Source organism: Boleophthalmus pectinirostris, unplaced genomic scaffold, assembly GCF_026225935.1.
Source record: "Boleophthalmus pectinirostris isolate CB_2022bp ecotype Guang Dong unplaced genomic scaffold, ASM2622593v1 HiC_scaffold_21, whole genome shotgun sequence".
Classification (NCBI taxonomy): domain Eukaryota; kingdom Metazoa; phylum Chordata; class Actinopteri; order Gobiiformes; family Gobiidae; genus Boleophthalmus; species Boleophthalmus pectinirostris.
The window spans coordinates 1638109-1659039 of record NW_026571175.1 but is presented as its reverse complement, the minus strand read 5'-3'; the positions used below and the strand labels follow the sequence as shown (position 1 = coordinate 1659039).

The window sequence follows — 20931 nt, the reverse complement described above, 5'->3', positions numbered from 1 at the left end:
CTTAAGTGCAATTTCTAACTAAATAACACAACTTTTCACACTTAACGCCCCTCGTCCACTTTTGCCCAAAACTCAAGACACAAAAGCACAGAGTGAGTCATTTAGCAGAGACCGAGCAAAAGAGACACATGGAACAAGAGTGGATTCTGCTTTTGATTTGTAAGTTATCTGTTTATGAGAGGAGGCAGAGGAGAGGGTCAGAGGATGCAGAGGAGCAGAGGAGAGGGTCAGAGGAGCAGAGGAGAGGGTCAGAGGATGCAGAGGAGCAGAGGAGAGGGTCAGAGGAGCAGAGGAGAGGGTCAGAGGATGCAGAGGAGCAGAGGAGAGGTCAGAAGATGCAGAGGAGAGGGTCAGAGGAGAGAGTCAGAGGATGCAGAGGAGAGGGGCAGAGGATGCAGAGGAGAGGGTCAGAGGAATTGTTGGTTATCTGTTTATGAGAGGATGCAGAGGAGAGGGGCAGAGGAGAGGGGCAGAGGATTTGTAAGTTATCTGTTTATGAGAGGATGCAGAAGAGAGGGTCAGAGGATGCAGAGGAGAGCAGAGGATGCAGAGGAGAGGGTCAGAGGATGCAGAGGAGAGGGGCAGAGGATTTGTAAGTTATCTGTTTATGAGAGGATGCAGAAGAGAGGGTCAGAGGATGCAGAGGAGCAGAGGAGAGGGGCAGAGGATGCAGAGGAGAGGGTCAGAGGATGCAGAGGAGAGGGTCAGAGGATGCAGAGGAGAGGGGTTAGATGGAGCAGAGGATAAAGACGAGAGGGTCAGAGGATGAAGAGGAGAGGATCCGATGAAGCAGAGGACAGAATAACCCTCTTTCTCTCTTCCTGTCCCTCTGTCTTGTCAGGCGTGGCGTTCGGGGGGCGCTCGTCCGCCTGTCCTCCTCAGAGCCTCGTGGTGCGTTCGGGGTCTGACGTGTCTCTGAGCTGTAACCTGAGCTCCAGCGAGTACCAGACCTGGTTCAGACTCGACTCGGACCGGATCCTGCCCCTGTTCAGTGTGAGACCGGCCAGACTCGGAGAACAGGACGTGAGAGAGGACCACCACACACACAGGTAAAACAGCCCACACTCCACACGGTACAGAGGAGGGACACTCCACACGGTACAGAGGAGGGACACTCCACACGGTACAGAGGAGGACCACTCCACACGGTACAGAGGAGGGACACTCCACACGGTACAGAGGAGGAACACTCCACACGGTACAGAGGAGGGACACTCCACACGGTACAGAGGAGGGACACTCCATGCACAGTACAGAGGGGGGACAGGGGTACAGAGGAGGGACAGTGCATATATTGTACAGAGGAGGGAAAGTCAAAGATGGTGAGGTCAGAGTTGCTAGGAAACAGACACAGAGGAAGACCAAAGAGGAGATTTATAAATGAGAGGGACACAGGAGGAAAGGGTCAGAGGATGCAGAGAAGGAGGACAGAGGATGCAGAGGGTCAGAGGATGCAGAAGAGGGGGTCAGAGGAACAAAGGGTCAGAGGATGCAGAGAAGGAGGTCAGAGGATGCAGAGGAGAAGGTCAGAGGATGCAGAGGGTCAAAGGATGTCTCTGTTACAGGGCTGTGGGGTTAGAGGATGCAGAGGATCAGAGAATACAGAAGAGGGGGTCAGAGGAACAAAGGGTCAGAGGATGCAGAGTGTCAGAGGATGGAGAGGAGAAGGTCAGAGGATGCAGAGGAGAAGGTCAGAGGATACAGAGGGTCAGAGGATGGAGAGGAGAAGGTCAGAGGATACAGAGGGTCAGAGGATGTCTCTGTTACAGGGCTGTGGGGTCAGAGGATGTCTGTGTTGCAGGGCTGTGGGGTCAGAGGATGTCTGTGTTGCAGGGCTGTGGGGTCAGAGGATGTCTCTGTTACAGGGCTGTGGGGTTAGAGGATGTCTGTGTTGCAGGGCTGTGGGGTCAGAGGATGTCTGTGTTGCAGGGCTGTGGGGTCAGAGGGTCAGAGGATGTCTCTGTTACAGGGCTGTGGGGTTAGAGGATGTCTGTGTTGCAGGGCTGTGGGGTCAGAGGATGTCTGTGTTACAGGGCTGTGGGGTCAGAGGATGTCTGTGTTGCAGGGCTGTGGGGTCAGAGGGGAACCTGGAGGTCGGGGTCAGTCTGGAGATCAGGTCTGTGACTCAGGACGACTCTGGTGTTTACATCTGCAGCAGCAAAGACCAAGGACAGATACGCTACAATACTGCAGTACACCTCACAGTAACAGGTACTACTACTACTAATACTAATACTAATACTAATACTAATACTGCTACTACTACTACTGCTGCTACAACAACAACAACTACTACTACTACTACTACAACTACTACTAATGCTACTACTACTACTACTACTGCTACAACTACAGCTTCTACTACTATTATACTGCGACACACTATTACGAGTACTACTGCATGTACTACTGTTCTTGTGGTAGTAATACTCATTGTCTTGGTCTGACTGCAGTGTTTTGTGTGTATAGATCCAGGTGATAGTCCGCTCCCGCCCCACAGTGAGTCCTGCTGGGATCCCGGGTTCTGTCTACTTCCTGGAGTGATCTCTGCGGCTCTGCTGTTTACCACACTCCTCCTCTGTTACTGCAAAGGTATTTATTCAAGTCCAAGACTACAGCCTCACTTTACCTTTAGCTCAGCAGGAACACGAATTTCTCGAGCTGAAATGATGTAAACGGTTCTAGTGAAGAGGGAAGGTGTGTGGAGTGGTTTCTGTTTGAGAGAAACAAAACACAACTTCAGTTTTGTTTGTGACAAGGAAACAACATTAGAACAGAGACGAGAAGAAAGACTAATACAAGCCTTTAATGTGATAATTTTTCCAAAAGACGAGGGGGAAAATGAAAAATAAGATTACAAAAAAAAAAGACAATTTTCTTCATTATTTGTCTCCAACACCAAAATGAAAAAATTGAAAACTTTTATTTAATTAAATTGTATATTATTATTATTATTATTATTATTATTATTATTATTATTATTAACAATAATAATAATAATAATAATAATAATAATAATAATAATAATATAATTAATTAATTAATTAATTTTTTATTTTTTTTTCAGTTTTAAATTTTGTGTTTAAATAAATAATGGACAAAACAGATAATGGATTAAACCAGGTCTAAACCCGAACTAAACCAGGTCTAAACCTGGACTAAACCAGGTCTAAACCCGGACTAAACCAGGTCTAAACCAGTTCTAAACCAGGACTAAACCAGTCCCAGTCCTGGTCTCAGTCCAAGTCTGGTCCCCGTCTTAGTCCCGGTTTGGTCCCGACACTCAGCCTTGGTTCAGTCCTTGTTTAGTCCTGGTTCAGTCTTGGTTCAGTCCTGGTTTAGTACCGGTTTAGACCTGGTTCAGTCTTGGTTCAGTCCTGGTTTAGTACCGGTTTAGACCTGGTTCAGTCCTGGTTTAGTCCTGGTTCAGTCCAGCGTCGCAGTGTAAGTCTCATAAACTGGAAATATTCGTTATCTGTTTTTTTTTCCTCCATTATTCATTTAAACACAAAATTGAAAACTGAAAAAACTAATCGTTATCTGTTTTTTGATTTTGGTTTTGGAGAGAAATAATGAAGACGATCATTTTTTTTTTTTTTTTTTTGTTTCTTATTTTTGGTTGTATTTTGAAAAACAAATGAGTGAATTATACACAGATTCTGGTGGCCACTGTTCCACTGACCAGGAGGTGGCAGTGTAGCGCGCAGCCTAAAACATGACATTTGTTTAATGTAGTAGAAATAAAAGTCTCTCACAGATCTTTAGTTTATTCACTCAATCATCAAATGTGACCTCAAACAAAAGATCAGGTCGTTCACAGGGTTTAGAGCCAAAACTCTGTTTGTATTTACAGAAGCTCTTCACAGATCCAGAGCTGAGAATCACAGTGCCAGTGAAACAAACAAACAAAAAACTAAATTCACTTCTGAAATAAAACTTCACAAATAAAAATGTCAAAACGAAACACAAAAGTATTTTAACAGCAGACACTACAGGCAAAACTCCTGTTTCCCCATGTTTAGTTTTTTGTTCTCTTAGCGTATGAGACAGAATCTTCACTCTGGACCTGAAGATGTTTTAATATTTAACATGATCAACCTGCCTGCAGAGTTATGGCACATTGTAACGTAAAGTCTGTTTCTCAAATACGTTTCTCCTTCATAGGGACAAAAGGATCAGCTCTTAAAGCAGCACCGACACACACCAAACGTTACATTGTGCTGAACAAAATTATCATAAAATATACAATCAGATCTCAAATACTACGTAAGATATCCAAAGTCCCTCTGTAGGTTTTTAACATCTAACATGAGCACAATCAAATGCATTCTTTTTGATATAAAAACATCATGTGATGAAAAACTTAGAATCCATTTATGTGAGTAAACTCCAGCAGATGTTTCAAGTTAAGATCTCTAAATGTAAGATTTCTTCTTTTTCACCTGCAGTGTGTCATCTTATTAAATCTAACCCACACCAAAGATAAACTCTTTTTAAACAGTCCACAGCAGCTCCACGTGCACCACAGGCCACGCCTCAGGACTCGAAAGGACAGTGAAAGCTTGTGTCATGTTTTGGCAGTGGCTCTGTTTCATCAGAGACTTACATTAAACTCATTTTTGTCCAAACCCCTCTGACACTTTGATAGGACGTGCTAATATCCTGTCTATATCCATGTCATTGTCGATGTAATTCATCTTCCAGAACTTTAAAGAGTTTTAAAGAGGAGGGTGTGTGACTTCTCTGGGACATTAACTGTAACATACCATGTCACCAATCACCATGTTACCTTTAATTATTGTGAAAATGCTGCCTTTTCTGAAAACAGCATATTCACATTGGGGATGGGCATGATTAGTTGATTAATCGATAATTGATCATTAAGAATTTCATCGATTATGTTCATTTTAATTGACAAACCGAATGTAGGTTGCTGTGCGTAGCGTGACTAAACAGGGGTCTGTACATGTGTCTCTGCATCAGAAGGAGCGAGACACAAACAGTCGGTCAGTCTGCAACGTGCCAAAGTGCAAATGTGTATTTAACGATGATTTGTACAAGAAATTCCACACTTTCCGTGCAGGTCGGGACAAGTGTGAGTCCATGTGCAGAGTGTATAAAGCAGCACATATGTTTCGGTGTCCAGGTGAGAGTCGCTCAATGAGGATGACAAGTCCCCACCTCCCTCCTCCGTACGGTGTCCTGGTTTTGACAAACGCAAATATGGTCACACTAACCTGTATTCACCTGAATCATGTCTTTTAGTCCGATAGAAGTTGAACCGCATCAGCACAAGAGCTGTATTTTTTTATCTTTGCTTAGTTTATGCAAATTTGCGATGCGGTTTTAAGTTTTGTTTCTGTGAAAGTTGCGCAAAACTGAATTAAACACATTCTAATGTCAAACAGCTGATGTGGCTCTAGAGTGGTTACGGTTTATATGTCGTAAAGTTGAATTTATTTATGCAGATTAGTAGTGCAGATAGTAATAATAATGATGATCATTTTAATATAAAAACGTTAATGATTAATGGTTAATTCTTCCGACGATCGATTAAGAAAATTTCATCGAATGCCCATCCCTAATTCACTCATTCATTTTGTCTTCTTATGTTCTCTAAAATCTTGGGTTGTTTTTTAAAGACAATACAGTCAAGTGTATTTATCTTGTCGACGTGTTTCTGCTGCTGCATCTTCACAACTGTCCCCGGTCTTGGTGGTGACGTGTTGTATATCAGCTCTAGTTTTTTCCTGTAGGTGTGGTCAGTCTGATGAACCTGGCAGGTCGCTCAGACTGACCACGCCTCCTGTCGCCCGGTGCTCTGTGGAGGAGGGTGTCCAGGTGAGTGACACGTGGGGTTCACTTTTCTGAAGATGCAGCAGCAGCAGCAGAAACATGTCCACAAGATAAATACACTTGACTGTATTGTCTTTAAAAAACAACCCAACAAGTTAAAAAGACGTATTAACATGTTTTATAAGTTTGACTTTACTTTTTGACATCCCTTTGCTCTCTGTGCTAACTCACTCCCCCGTCAGAGCTCTCACAACACAATCAGCCTGCATCCCGCTAATGAAAGTACTGCACATCTCATCAGGTTTGTTGTGAATTGTTTTGTATTTTGTTTTGAATTGTCGTACGGGAGCATGGGTGACCTCGGTCGTACAGAATCTTAAAGAATCTAACCATAATAAAGGGTTTAGAAGTGATTCATGTGTGTTTGGGCAAATTCCATCTCTGACATGATAATTCTCCGTAAATATACAAAAGCAAGAAAACAATACAGTACAGCTTTACCAACCTGATGTGATGTGCAGGAGTTTCATTAGTGGGATGCACGCTGTTTGTGTTGTGATAGAGTTCTGAAAGGGGAGTGACTTAGCATGAGGAGGTGAATATAGCATTTTTAAAACAATAAAATGTAACATGGTGATCTAAATATGTATAAAAGCCCATAGAAGTAAAATACCTCTTCTTTAAATCAAAATGTCAAAAATAATACTTTTTTTTTTTTTAGTTTAATCAATAATTTACACTTTATTAATAAAAATTCTATATTTAGAAGCCTCCACTCAAGATATTTAAACTTTTACTTAGCTGATAATCAATTTAAAATACCTGAATTAGAAATACCGTATTTTTCAGACTATAAGTCGCACCAGCCAAAAAATGCATAATGAAGAAAAAATATAAAAGTCGCACCGAACTATAAGTCGCACTTTTTGGGGGAAATTTATTTTATAAATTCAGGGACCAGGAACTGACATTTCATCTTGAAAGTCAAGTTCTAGTGATAACAATAGAACAGAGAACAACAGACTGAACAGGCGTCTGGTCTGTTAACATAACATATTAACAATTATTCAGATAATTATAGCATAAACAACAGAACATAAGTTTACCAAACTCTCCACATCTCACTCCATATCACTAAATCCATTGAATCTACTGAATTCTTCCTCCTCGGTGTCACTTCTGAGCAACTCCGCGCAACTTCGGTTTTCACTGAAGTCCAGATTTGCTGCACCCGCCCGGTCCCCATGAAGTTGTGTTCTCCATCCCCGCTTTCTCCCAGTCCCTCACAAGTTTCTCACTCACTCCAAACTTTCTTTCTGCTGCTCGATTACCGTTTTCAGCTGCATATTTCACTACTTTCAGCAGGACAGCGGCTTTTTCTGCAGGAGACATGTGCAGAAAACTGACACAGAAGCCTAGAGCCTCTCGTGTCTGTCAGTATGAAAATTGTATCTATAAATCGAACTGGAGTGTTGGGAGTAACAGATTACATGTACTAGAGTTACGCAATCAGAGTACAAATTATGAGTAACTGTATTCAGTTACAGTTACTGTTTCAGTTAGTGGTAATTGGATTACAGTTACTTTGTTGAAACAAATGGATTACCCTGCGGTATTTTCCTATTTTCACATTATTTATTTATTTATTTTATTTTATTTTATTTTTTTCGGTAATTCCACTCATTGCTGGAAACTAAACCAGGTCTAAACCAGGACTAAAACCAGGTCTAAGCTAGATCTAAACCAGGACTAAAACAGGATTTAACAGGACTAAATCATGCTGCGCGGACGTGTCTCCTCGTCTTCTATCAGTAATATCTTTAATACTGTTAAGTATCCTCGTCTTTGTTTCTCTACAGCAAATCAAGTAATCCAAAGTATTCAGATTACGTTACTCACTTTAAGTAATTTAATGGATTACGTTACAAACTACATTTTTTTGGGTATGTAATCTGTAATCTGTAGGGGAGTACATTTTAAAAGTAACCTTCCCAACACTGAGTATAAGTCGAAGGAAACACCCAAACCATGAAAAAAAGTGTGACTCATAGTCCGAAAAATACAGTAATCATCTGAATAACGATCAGTCAACGAATGGAACTTAATCACTTACTAAACCACCGAGGCAGTTCTAATCCCATCACCATGACTATTATTACTAATCGATTTCAATATATGATCTGGAACGATATATTTTTAGCTCAGTATTTATCGCATGAATATTTTCTTTGCAATAATTTGGAGATTTTTTTTATATTTTTGTTGTAATATGATATGATTTGACTTGATTATGTATGGCTAATTATTCTGATATTTATTTGATGATGATTTGTGTCCATGGTATAAAGTCGTTTTTATATTGTGGGTCTAAAACGTTACAGAGACAGACCTAACAACAGCCCAGTCTTGAGTCTGGGTCGTTCTCAGGCCTCCTTGAGCAGCAGGCCGTACGGTCGCACTGACTCCTGGACTAAAGCCCTGGTCTGGATTTGGCTGTGGTCCTGGGGCACGTAGACCACCCAGACCCGGTCCCTCTCGCAAACCTTCCTCCTGCTCGGGCTGATCCGGTTCTGGAGCAGGACTTTGTAGGTCTTTCCATTGCTGCTGGACTTGAAGGTCTTGCAGTGCTTTTCGGCGAGGAGCACGTCCGGAGTGGAGTAGATCCCTCTGCCAAAATCGGTGGTGTCCATCAGAGATTGAGCTGCCTCGTCCAGGAGCCCGCCTTCCTCCTTGCTCCCTGCACACACAGACCAAGAATCTAACCCACGACCTCCTAAAGCGAGATCCAGAATCTAACCCAGGAGACAGAATAAGCACTCTTTGGTAAAGATTCATTCTGTCCTCAGTTGTAAACTTAGATCATGTTTTTGTCATGTTTCACCTCCTCTATCTTCCTCACAAGCGTCACATGATGGTCTAGTGTCTTGTGGGCTGCTTGACTTGATTTTGTCTGATAGTGCGCCCCCTACACCTTTAGGACTGCACCCACGTGTGTGTGAAGGTGCACCTCGTCCTTTGACCCTTGTCACGGTTCATGCTCATTGGACCTCCTCGTCTGCAGATGTCCAGGGCCTCTCTGACCTGATGTTAGGTGCGTGGATGACCCATTGTTCTGGTCCATGATACGCTTTTGTTTTTTCTAAGTTTATAATAAAGCTCAACTGCATAATTTGGGGGAAATAATCGGTGCAAAAATATCGGCAGAGCTCATTGGCCATTGGTTGCTCTGGATTCCAAACAACTGGCATCAGCACCACGAGAACCCATATCAGTCAATCTCTAGTTTAAATCTCCTCAAAAATTTTCTAAAATGCATCTGATTTTTGTAAGACATTAGTTTAGCTGTTTGTATAAATTGTAGGGGTGTAACGGTACAAAAGTCACGATACGGTACATACCTTCATTTCATGTTTGGTACAGTTTGGAAACAAAATGCAAAACCTTTTATTTGTTTTTTTACTTGTGTGTTTGTTAAACCAAGTTGTTTTAACATTATACAAATGGGAAAATTAAATAAATGAAAAGTGCTGTTGGGATGTAACAATAACCAAAATATTGTGATATCATATCGTCAAAGTTCTCACAATAATATCGTGGAGCATCACAATATATCAAATTACAAGTTTCTTTGCTTAAATGAAAAGTTATGGTGCAGTAATAGCTAAAAAAAGACAGAGGGAACTACATAGACCATGATGCTTTGCTCCATTTCAGTGCAGACTAAAGGAAGAAATAACAGTTCTAACACTTTTAAGTCAGTTCTTTAGATTAAGTCTTGTCAAGGCATTTTAAGAGGAACAAGTAGCACATTCAAACTTTGTTAGCCTCCACAAAATATCACAATAAATATTGTGCCATGAGGTTCATATCGTGACAATATCGTATTGTGAGACTTGGATATAGTTACACCCCTACTAATAAGTTCAATAAAATATTCTCAAATAAGCAACAAATGTAGGAAATATTAAAAATTATGCTCCTTTATAATTTAAAATGACCAGACTTCCCTGTTTAACCAGAACACTCCCAGTTTTCAACCTTGTGTCCTCGGCCCAGCAGATTAATTTATTTATAGGGGTGTCAATCAAAATAGGGGCATTAATTGCGCTTTATTAATTACAGTCATATTTAGCACGTTATGTTTTTAATCGCATTAATCTAATTTTTTATCTCTAACTTTACTGTTCCCGTTCGTGAGTTGCCTTATTATAAAATCTGTTTTTATGTGTTGTTGGGACAACAACACATTGCTCCCGCAAAGTTGAACCGTATCAGCACACAAGAGCGAATTTTTTTTCTTTTTTCTGCCTAGTTTATGCAAATGAGCCATGCGGTTTTAAGTTTTTGTTTCTGTGAGACTTGCACAAAGCTGCATTAAACACATTATAATGTCAAACGGGCTGATGTGGCTCTAGAGTCGATATGTTTATATGTTGTAAAGTTGAGTTTATTTATGCAGATTAGTAACAGTAATAATAATGATGATACATTCTCATTTATTTGTATTTTCTAATTATTTAGAGTTTGACAAAAGAACACAGCGGAATATAAGTGACTGCATCTGTTAAAATTTATTAAACAATAAATGACTTTACAATGTCACATTGTTACATATCAGTCTTTTGATCTGCCACAATAATGTAATAATGAATTTAAATGAAAATACCTCAAGTTGAGGGTTTTCTCAGCAATTATTAGGTGAGATAAAAAAATTGATTAAATTAATTACAGATCATAATGAATTAATCTCTATTTTTTTTTTTTTTATCTCTTGACAGCACAATTAATTAATTAATTTATTTATTTATATTTATTTATTTATTTTATTTGTGCTTTTGTCTCTTGCAGTGGTCAGATATGGCTGATTTCAGATCAGACAGTAGGCGTCGTAAACTTTGACAAAACCGAGTAAAGCAGCCCACACGTCACTACCCCGTCATGTGACACGAGTGAGGAACATACAGGGAGGGAAACATGTAGAAAAGCTGAACAAACTTCTCTTGCGTGACATAAAAGAATGACTCATTGTAAAGATAACCCGTCTGCCACAGCGGCACAGGGAGAACATGCAGTCTCTTACCCTTCCTGAGTGTGAGGATGAGGGAGCCGTCCATGTGCAGGCCCTGGTAGGACACGGGCCAGGCCTGGGAGCCGGTGCCCAGCCAAACGTCAGAGCCGTCGTCATATTTCCCCGAGACGTTCAGAGCCACGCGCCGCCAGCCGCACGGGCGGAAGTACGGCTCATCACCCCGCACGAAACGCCGCTCTCCATCCTGAGGGTCACAGAGGAGGCAGAGTATCGTTAGGAAGTTGCAGATACAATACAAACCTCGATACATACACACCTCGATACACACACACTTCGATACACACCTCGATACATCACACCTCGATACAAACCTCGATACATACACACCTCGATACAAACCTCGATACATACACACACACCTCGACCTCGATACACACACCTCGATACATACATCACACCTCGATACATACACACCTCGATACAACACCTCGATACATACACACACCTCGATACACACACCTCGATATCACACACACCTCGATACATCACACCTCGATACAAACCTCGATACATACACACCTCGATACACCTCGATACATCACACCTCGATACAAACCTCGATACATACACATCTCGATACAAACCTCGATACATACACATCTCGATACACACACACTTCGATACACACCTCGATACACACACACCTCGATACACTCGATACATCACACCTCGATACAAACCTCGATACCTCGATACACACACCTCGATACAAACCTCGATACATACACACCTCGATACACACACACTTCGATACACACCTCGATACATACACACCTCGATACATACACACCTCGATACAAACCTCGATACACACGATACACACCTCGATACATACACACCTCGATACAAACCTCGATACACACACACCTCGATACATACACACCTCGATACACACACACTTCGATACACACCTCGATACATACACATCTCGATACATACACACCTCGATACAAACCTCGATACACACACACCTGGATACACACACACCTCGATACAAACCTCGATACACACACACCTGGATACATACACACCTCGATACACACCTCGATACACACAAACCTCGATACATACAAACCTCGATACAAACCTCGATACATACACACACCTCGATATATACACACCTCGATACAAACCTCGATACATACACACCTCGATACAAACCTCGATACATACACATCTTGATACACACACACCTCGATACAAACCTCGATACACACACACCTGGATACATACACACCTCGATACAAACCTCGATACATACACACCTCGATATATACACACCTCGATACATACACACCTCGATACACACACCTTGATACACACACACCTCGATACACACACACCTCGATACACACACACCTCGATACATACACACCTCGATACACACCTTGATACACACACACCTCGATACACACACACCTCGATACACACACACCTCGATACATACACACCTCGATACACACAAACCTCGATACACACAAACCTCGATACACACAAACCTCGATACACACAAACCTCGATACATACACACTTCGATACACACAAACCTCGATACACACAAACCTCGATACACACAAACCTCGATACACACAAACCTCGATACACACAAACCTCGATACATACACACTTCGATACACACAAACCTCGATACATACACACTTCGATACACACAAACCTCGATACACACAAACCTCGATACACACAAACCTCGATACATACACACTTCGATACACACACACCTCGATACACACAAACCTCGATACACAGGCCACGATAAGATACATATCTCAATACAGTGCACTTTCCATTTGATGCGATATATTTCAAATCAATTCAATACGGTTCAATAAAAACTAAATAATGGCTGTGATACTCAAAGTCTTTGTGAAACTACTTCCTGTGCAAAGTGAAGATGAAACATGCCTATTTTTAAACAACAAAGCTGTAGCAGTAAGAAAATCATTTTGTAAAATAAATTTAAAAAAAATACTCGATATATCGATACAGCAGCCCATGATATTGATATTATATCATCACATTAAATGATAGGATATTTAGATATTTTTGCACATTCCTATTGGGGAGGGTCAGAAAGGGTCAGACTGAATAGAGGAAGGTCAGAAAAGGATCAGATTGAACAGAGAGGGTCAGAGAGGAACAGACTGAACACAGAGGGTCAGAGAGTGACAGAAAGGGTCAGACTGAGAGAGAGAGGGTCAGAGAGGAACAGATTGAACACAGAGGGTCAGAGAGCGACAGAAAGGGTCAGACTGAGACAGAAAGGGTCAGAAAAGGTCAGACTGAGACAGAAAGGGTCAGACTGAAACAGAGGGACAAAAAGGGTTAGACTGAGACAGAGAGGGTCAGAAAGGGTCAGACTGAGACAGAGAGGAACAGACTGAACACAGGGGGTCAGAGAGTGACAGAAAGGGTCAGACTGAGAGAGAGAGGGTCAGAAAGGAACAGATTGAACACAGAGGGTCAGAGAGCGACAGAAAAGGTCAGACTGAACAGAGAGGGTCACAGAGGGTCAGAAAGGGTCAGAGTGAAAGCGCTGTGCAGGAGTCTGTGTGTCCAGGCTACATTACAGGACAGAGTGGAGTACAGGAGTGTGGTAAGAGCCGGGGGAGGGAAAGTATCAAAGTACAAAAGTTAAAGTACTGTGCTTAACTACGATAATTACTTATCTGTACTTTACTTAAAGCAGACCCACTGTGCCTTTGTGTGCTCTGTACTTATAATCTATGACACTTGTGGATCGTTATGTTATAACCTGGACATTTTAATTTGCAATATTGATCTAAAATGATGTAATACAAGACAGAAGTAACACTTGGAATTGGTTAAGAGTTACTCAAACATGTGTGAATGAAACAAAACACAACTCCGGGTTTGTTTTTGAGGAGGTAACAACATTGTAACATGACTTAAAGCTCACAAGAGTCTGTTTCGTGTAATATAAAACCTTCAGAATGATGGAGTTGTAGTGGAAGTAGTAGTATTTTCATTCCACAAAGTAGTAGCCTAGTAATAGTCCTATAAATACTTCTTCTCCTCCTTTAAGCCTGAGCAGTGGTGCCAAGAGGAAATGATTCAGCAGGACTTGAACAGATCTGTGAAAGTGAAACTAGAAACACTAAATCATGTTCTAATGCTGATACCGCCTCAAAAAACAGACCTGGACTTGTGTTTTGTTTCATTCAGACATTTTTTGACTTTATTAATAATAAATAGCGTCTGTTTACATCTCCAAAGCTGAAATGCTCTGTTGCACCTTGTGATGTCATGAAGCGGTTGTTTTGAAGTTAAGAGCTACATTTTAACTGTGTTCAGTGCAGACTGGCAATTCCAACGCTGAAATCATCCAAATGAATCTAGTGAAGGTTTAAAAACACAGTGGAGCACGTCCTGTACTATCACATGGAAAAGTGTAAAGTGTTTTCTGTTTGAGAGAATGACTTTTTGTGAATGCAACAAAACCAAACTCCAGGTCTGTTTGTGATGAGGAAACTACAAAAAACATATCAGAAAATAATACGTAATACAGGCTTTTTAAACACGGAATATGGAAGTTACACTGACACGAGAGGACACGTTTGAGCGAAAAGTCACGTTCTCCTTCCGTACTTTAACACTGGTAGAGGAGGATTAAGTATTTGTTAAACTAGGACTGGTACAATACTAACAGCTGAATTGGTTTGATGTTGGATACTGGATATTTGACACATTCAAAGACACTCATTTAACTTGTGATATATGACACCGATTCTTTTCAAACAACCTGTGACGTCCTCATAATCATCCTGCAGTGTTGGGAAGGTGACTTTTAAAATGTGTTCCCCGACTGATTACAGATTAATACCCCAAAATGTACTTTGTAACGTAATCCATTAAATTACTTAAAATGAGTAACATAATCTGTATGCTTTGGATTAATTGATATTGTCATGCTTTTTAAAACTGCATGAATGTTGCGACCCCATCCTGAAAATTCTTATTTGTTCTCTTCAAATTGGCTGAGCCCAAGTCTCCATGAACAGACTTTTGTTTACTGTAAAGTAGCAAAGACTAGAATCTTCACATAAGATGTTTTATCTGCTAAAAGACAAGAAAAAGTCCAGTCTTTCCTTAACCAGATTAAATATATTATTGATAGAGAAATGATTTTTATATGAGATCACTGCTGTATGTCCACCTACTGTTAGTGTCATATTGTTTAGACCTGGTTTAGTTCTGGTTTAGTTCTGGTTTAGTCCCGGTTTAGTCCCGGTTTAGTCCTGGATTTAGTCCTGGTTTTAGTCCTGGTTTAGCCCAAAATGTGAAAACAGGAAAATACCACCATGTAATCTATTTATTTCAACAAAGTAACTGTAATCCAATTACCACTCACTGAAACAGTAACTGAATACAGTTACTCATAATCTATGTACTCTGATTATGTAACGCCAGTACATGTAATCTGTTACTCCCCAACACTGTCATCCAGGGCATATATCACAAAACAGTAAATATTAAAAAAACTATCATACTATGAGCTGATTGAATGCATATTTGTGAATTCAACACTCATTTATGATATAGTTAAAATATGTGAAGTTGTGATATTTACCCTGGATGATCATGAGGACGATACAAGTTGTTTGAAAAGAATCGGTGTCATATATCACAAGTTAAAGGAGTGTCTTTGAATGTGTCAAATGTCCAATATCCAAAATCTAACCAGTTCAACCGCGGTACGATACCACCACTTGGAATGTGAAACCAAATACCTCATCTATGATAATCTGACTATGATCACGTGACTGTGAGTAGGTTTGTGCGTCCTGTTGTGCCTTCAACATTCAAACGATGTTTCACTCTATTTAGTTTCACTTTGGCAGTGGTTTTAATGTTTAATATCGTGAATGTTTAATATTGTGAATCACCCACGGGCCTGTCCCTCTGCACACTGCACTGGGAGAATATGACACTGGCACTAAGAACTCATCTGGCAGTGCGTAAAAGTCACGTTCCGCCGCCGTACCTTAATGTTGGTGAAGTCGTAGTCGAACTTTCGGTCGAAGAAATCGTCCGGGTTGACTCGTGCCACGGGTCTGGACTCAGGAGCGGGCGGGGGGGCCGTCAGAGCGGGAGGGGCGCTGTACAGATCGTCCATGTCTCGGTCCACGGCGTCGTCCCGGAGCGACATGGAGCCCAGACTCGGGTACTCCAGCTGCTCCAGGCCCTCCCGTTTGTAGAACTGCCGCAGAGCCACAATGTTCACGAAGTCCTGCGGGCCGAGCTGCGACGCGCCTCCGCTCTGCTGCACGGAGCAGCCGGAGAGAGCCGAGAGAGCCTCCAGACACAGCGCCGTGTCCACCATCGCACCGGGGAGAGCGGCTCAACGCGGGGGGACGCGGGAGAGACTCAGGGAACGAAGTTTTAGATGGAAAAGTTTCAGATTCTGGAGCTGAGAATCAGAGAGGTGTCGCCTGTCCGTGCGCCAGCCAGATTCTGAACTTTCACTTTCATATCGGCTTCATACTTTCGATTTGAGCTCAAGCCACGTATTTAAAGGAAACTACAACATGCACACAAGGATAACCACTCTGCCACAGTAACACAGGGATAACCACTCTGCCACAGTAACACAAGGATAACCACTCTGCCACAGTAACACAAGGATAACCACTCTGCCACAGTAACACAGGGATAACCACTCTGCCACAGTAACACAAGGATAACCACTCTGCCACAATAACACAGGGAGAACACGGCAAAAGGACAAAACTGAATTTCTCCTTTTGCCGTGGATTCTACCTGAGGGATTTTACGCACAGGGAGAACATGCACACTCCACTCAGACAGATCAGGAGGCGGTGACAGACGTCCCTGTTTACCCGGGACAGTCCCAGTTCTGAGTCCTGTGTCCCCTGTCCCTGCAGATTTATATAAAACTTTATACACTTGATACTAAAGTGATTTGTCCCAGTTTTATACAAGAAATGTCCAGGGGGATGTCATGGGAAATAGGGCTGGGTATCATTAAGGAGTTGCCGATACGATACATACCTCGATACACAGGCCACGATACGATACATATCTCGATACAGTGCACTTTCATTTCGATATAATATATTTCAAATCGATTTGATACGGTTCAATACAAAATAAAGGCAAAATCGTGGCTGTGATACTACAAGTGTTTGTTAAACCACTTCTTGTGCAAAGTTCATATGAAACACAAACATTTTAATCCTCAAAACAGTAAAAATGTCAAATGTGTCACATAAATGAGTTTCCTTTCACTCCACAAGCAACAAAACTGTAGCTGTAACAAAATAATTTAGTAAAACACACCTAAAAATACTCTTGGTGAAATATCGATTCAGTAGCCCACGATATCCATACTGTATCATCACATTAAACAATATGATATATCAATATTCCGATATTTTTGCACACCCCTAATGGGAAAAAAATCATTTTCACAGTTATTTTGGTCAATATTGAAATCACGATTATTCAAATTGTTGTGGCAAAAATTATATATCTGTTGATGATAAATAATGAATCCATTTGCAAAGCCCAATGAGTTTTTGGAATATAGACCAAGGTTTATTCTTGTTACAGCAGATATGGACAGAGCCTAGGCCTGTTCTGACCAAAGCCAACAGCCTCTCTCCACCAGCAGCATGTTCCTACGACATCTCCCACCAGTATCTCCCCATGTATCCCCCCCAGAGTATTTGAGCTCTGAGTATTTATACAGAAATACAAGTGACATACATATCAAAGCAGAGGGACTTTGGTTTCAGAGGCTGGTGCTTAATGAACATAGAGTTGATGATAACAAAGGGCTTCCTGAAGGAGGAGACAGTTGTGTCTGATGAACCTTTCCACATGTTGATGACTGCTCTGGGTTTCAGGTACAAATCACATTCATTTACACAAAGACAGATTGAGAGAAAGTTTTCCACAATATAAATTCTGTCACACAAATGATTATTTTTTACTTACACGATGCATTTATTGAGCATTTCTCTCTCTTTGTTATTGATAATTTATGTAAAAATTTCTATTTAAAATAAATACAGGCTACAACTATTAGTTTTGCGATGTATAAAACGAATCAAATATACTTTGAACCTGAAATAAGGCAGAAAAACATAAATGTATCCAAAATAAACTGTATTTCCAGCTGTTCTACAATCTCTATATTAATATATATATATATATATATATATATATATATATATATATATATATATATATATATATATATATATATGTGTGTGTGTGTGTGTGTGTGTGTGTGTGATATATATATATATATATATATATATGTGTGTGTATATGTATATATATATATATATATATATATACTTGTTTATATAAAAAAATAAATAAAAAAAATCCCCAAATAAACGTTGTTAAGCTTTAATTGTTTCAACTGGATTATATGAGTTTGGAGATCATTTTGACACACAAATCAAAATCACGATCAAAATTCGATTAATTGCACAGACTTATCCCAAGTGTCCGTATTTTTTACCAATCTGATCCTGCCAACAGTAAAGAGAGACATCAACTGTCATTTGTTTAGGGAAAATACAGAAAAGCTGCTTAAAAACGACCAAAACACAAAGAAAATGTAACTATACTGATTCACATGTTTGTCATGAATAGGCCGAGTGCAGAACAATTTTCCTTAATTATGCACTTGTTTCACAATTTTATTCATTTATTTATTTATTTATTTATTTATTTGAGACAGGGACAGCACACAAGTTTTACATGAACCTTAACTGGAGAGATGCATTGTACATCAGGTTGTAGCATCAGTGCTTATTTCCACCTGTCGTCCCTGGGCAGGTTCATTGATTGTATTTGACCTTAGCTATCATCTGTTCTTGGAGACCTGTGTAGCATGTTTTGGGTTATTGGGCTATTTTATTACCGACCACTTCAAACCAGAGTATGTCCCAGTTCTTGATTTTGAAAATAGAACATTCATGAACATTCACACAGACAGTGGCTCCCTCTTTTCTGCATCACTCGAGGAAAAACTAAGGCAAGGCAAGTTTATTTGTACAGCACAGTTCGTACACAAAGTAATTCAAAGTGTTTTACAGAATAAGAAATACATTAAAATCATAATAAAAACAAATCAAAACATAAATAATCATGAAGATTAAAATTAAAAAAGAGAGACATAAATTGGAGAGAAGAGTGCGGAATGAAAACCTTTCAGTTATATGCACAGTTAAACAGAAATGTTTTGAGTCTGGATTTAAACAGCGTCACAGAAGAGTCTGTCTCACATGTTCAGACTGTTCCAGGTTTTAGCTGCATGAACCTGAAACTCTGACTCCCCTTGTTTAGTCGTGACTCTGGGCACCAGCAGGAGGCCGGTCCCTGAGCTCCTCAGAGTGTGAGATGGTTCATATGACACTAACACGTCACAGATGGACTTTGGTGCTCGGACATGGAGAGACTTGTACAAGCAGAGACACTTTAAAGTCTATTCTCTGAGGCACAGGAGCCAGTGCAGAGACCTGAGCACAGGACGCATGTGCTCGTACTTCCTAGTTCGAGTCAGGACCCGAGCTGCAGTGTTCTGGATGTTCTGGATGTTCTTTATGTTCTGCAGTGTCTCACAGCTCGTTTGGAGAGACCAGTGAGCAGAACATTACAGTATCTAACCTACTGGAGACAAACACATGGATAAGTCTCTCCAAGTCTGTAAACTAAAGTAAACGAAAACTAAAACACAACACTCCCCACCCTAACCGGGAGTCAAACCCACAACCTGAAGCATGTTTTGTTTTGTTTTTCAGGTCGATGCTCAGGCTGTTGCTGTGGCTCAGATATCGCTGAGGTCCGTCTCCTCGTGCTTTAAACATCACACTTGTTGCAGTTCTTATTGTAAACATGTGTTTCTTGATCTTCTCAGGACGGCGCTCTGCATTACTCCAGTCTGAAACACCTGAACGTGCCCCGCCCCTTTGGCCGAGCTGACGTCCGATTGGTCCAGGAGGATGTCATTTACGACACGGTGAACCAACACGGGAACTTTCAGTCTAAATAGTGCGTCAGATGCCCTCCCAGATGTTGTGATGTTTCAGATGCCCTCCCAGATGTTGTGATGTTTCAGATGCCCTCCCAGATGTTCACATTTGTGGACTGTGACTTTTGGAGATTTCGGATAAAAATCCCAGAGAGTGAGACAGAATGAGCGAGACTTGATTTTGTTCAGAGTTTTGAACAAAGCTCACAGGTCATACCTTTTGAACGCCTCTGTATAATTTATTCATCCAAACAAAATACTTAACAGCCTTTTGGATCGATTTAGTTGTAATAAAACAAAGTCTGACTGTAATATTGTATTTTTTGTAAATTATTAAAAACTTAACGTCTTAAAGTGGCTGTACCTGTTTCTGTCTATGTATTTGAGTAAAATGTGTCTTGCTCCAGTGCAGATCTTTGTGTTATTGTCAGAGAATTAGGAAATGGGCATTAGCATTGTAGTTGCTGTAAGTAAACCTGCTCTGGCCTCTGAGAGTTGGGAAAAGTGCTTCTTAGCGTGCAGCTAACAACCTGGCACTGAACATCACCAAGACTAAGGAACTCATCCTGGACTTTCAGAGGAACAGAGCCCCCCCGACCCCCTGTACATCAACGACCAAAGTGTGGAGTGAGTGGAGACCTTCAAATTCCTTGAGGTTCACATCTCTGTGGATTTCTCCTGGTCAGTCAACACCTCAGCACTGGTCAAAAAGGCCCAGCAGCGGCTGCACTTCCTGAGGTGCTCAGGAAGGAGCAACTAAACACAAGCTGCTGCTGACCTTCTATCATTCCACCTTTGAGAGCTGCTGACCTCTGCTGTGTCAGTGTGGCTCTCGCTGCACAGAGGCCGACAGTAAGTGTCTGCAGACGATCACCAACTCTGCACAGGACATTACTGTCTGCCCTCTGCCTTCCTTAAGAACATTATACAACTCCCGCTGTCTCAGCAGAGCGAGGAAATTCATTAAAGACAATACACACCCTGGATTCACCTGTTC

At 41.1% G+C, this 20931-nt stretch overlaps 2 protein-coding genes across 4 annotated transcripts; one reads left to right on the top strand and one right to left on the bottom strand.

The window, feature by feature from the left end:
- Nucleotides 1-5: 5 nt before the first annotated feature.
- LOC129410086 (uncharacterized) lies at nucleotides 6-20288 on the top strand. Of its 3 annotated transcripts, XM_055157355.1 has the most exons (6): nucleotides 6-159; nucleotides 842-1049; nucleotides 2066-2211; nucleotides 2470-2592; nucleotides 19705-19745; nucleotides 19821-20288. In XM_055157355.1, exons 1-6 carry the CDS (start codon nucleotides 129-131, stop codon nucleotides 19953-19955), a joined length of 684 nt encoding a protein of 227 aa, XP_055013330.1. In that variant the 5' UTR covers nucleotides 6-128; the 3' UTR covers nucleotides 19956-20288. The 3 variants fall into 3 exon arrangements, with proteins under 3 accessions (XP_055013330.1, XP_055013328.1, XP_055013329.1); XM_055157353.1 differs by lacking the exon at nucleotides 6-159 and having other exon boundaries at nucleotides 906-2211; XM_055157354.1 differs by lacking the exons at nucleotides 6-159; nucleotides 19705-19745 and having other exon boundaries at nucleotides 906-2211; nucleotides 19821-19957.
- On the bottom strand, nucleotides 3752-16394 carry LOC110160842 (uncharacterized). The gene is made up of 3 exons (XM_020925513.2): nucleotides 15909-16394; nucleotides 10877-11069; nucleotides 3752-8533 (listed from the first exon to the last, which is right to left on the bottom strand). The coding sequence occupies exons 1-3, from the start codon at nucleotides 16245-16247 to the stop codon at nucleotides 8220-8222; spliced, it is 846 nt and encodes a 281-aa protein (XP_020781172.2). The 5' UTR covers nucleotides 16248-16394; the 3' UTR covers nucleotides 3752-8219.
- Nucleotides 20289-20931: the final 643 nt, after the last annotated feature.

Excerpts from the sequence above, each read along its gene's own strand:
- LOC110160842 (XM_020925513.2), bottom strand. The coding sequence starts at position 16,247 with ATGGTGGACACGGCGCTGTGTCTGGAGGCTCTCTCGGCTCTCTCCGGC. Across the intron at positions 11,070-15,908 it reads ACGACTTCACCAACATTAAG|GATGGAGAGCGGCGTTTCGT; the intron begins GTACGGCGGCGG and ends TGTGACCCTCAG. Across the intron at positions 8,534-10,876 it reads CATCCTCACACTCAGGAAGG|GGAGCAAGGAGGAAGGCGGG; the intron begins GTAAGAGACTGC and ends CTGTGTGTGCAG.
- LOC129410086 (XM_055157353.1), top strand. The coding sequence starts at position 1,320 with ATGGTGAGGTCAGAGTTGCTAGGAAACAGACACAGAGGAAGACCAAAG. Across the intron at positions 2,593-19,704 it reads CCTCCTCTGTTACTGCAAAG|GTCGATGCTCAGGCTGTTGC; the intron begins GTATTTATTCAA and ends TTTGTTTTTCAG. Across the intron at positions 19,746-19,820 it reads GTGGCTCAGATATCGCTGAG|GACGGCGCTCTGCATTACTC; the intron begins GTCCGTCTCCTC and ends TGATCTTCTCAG.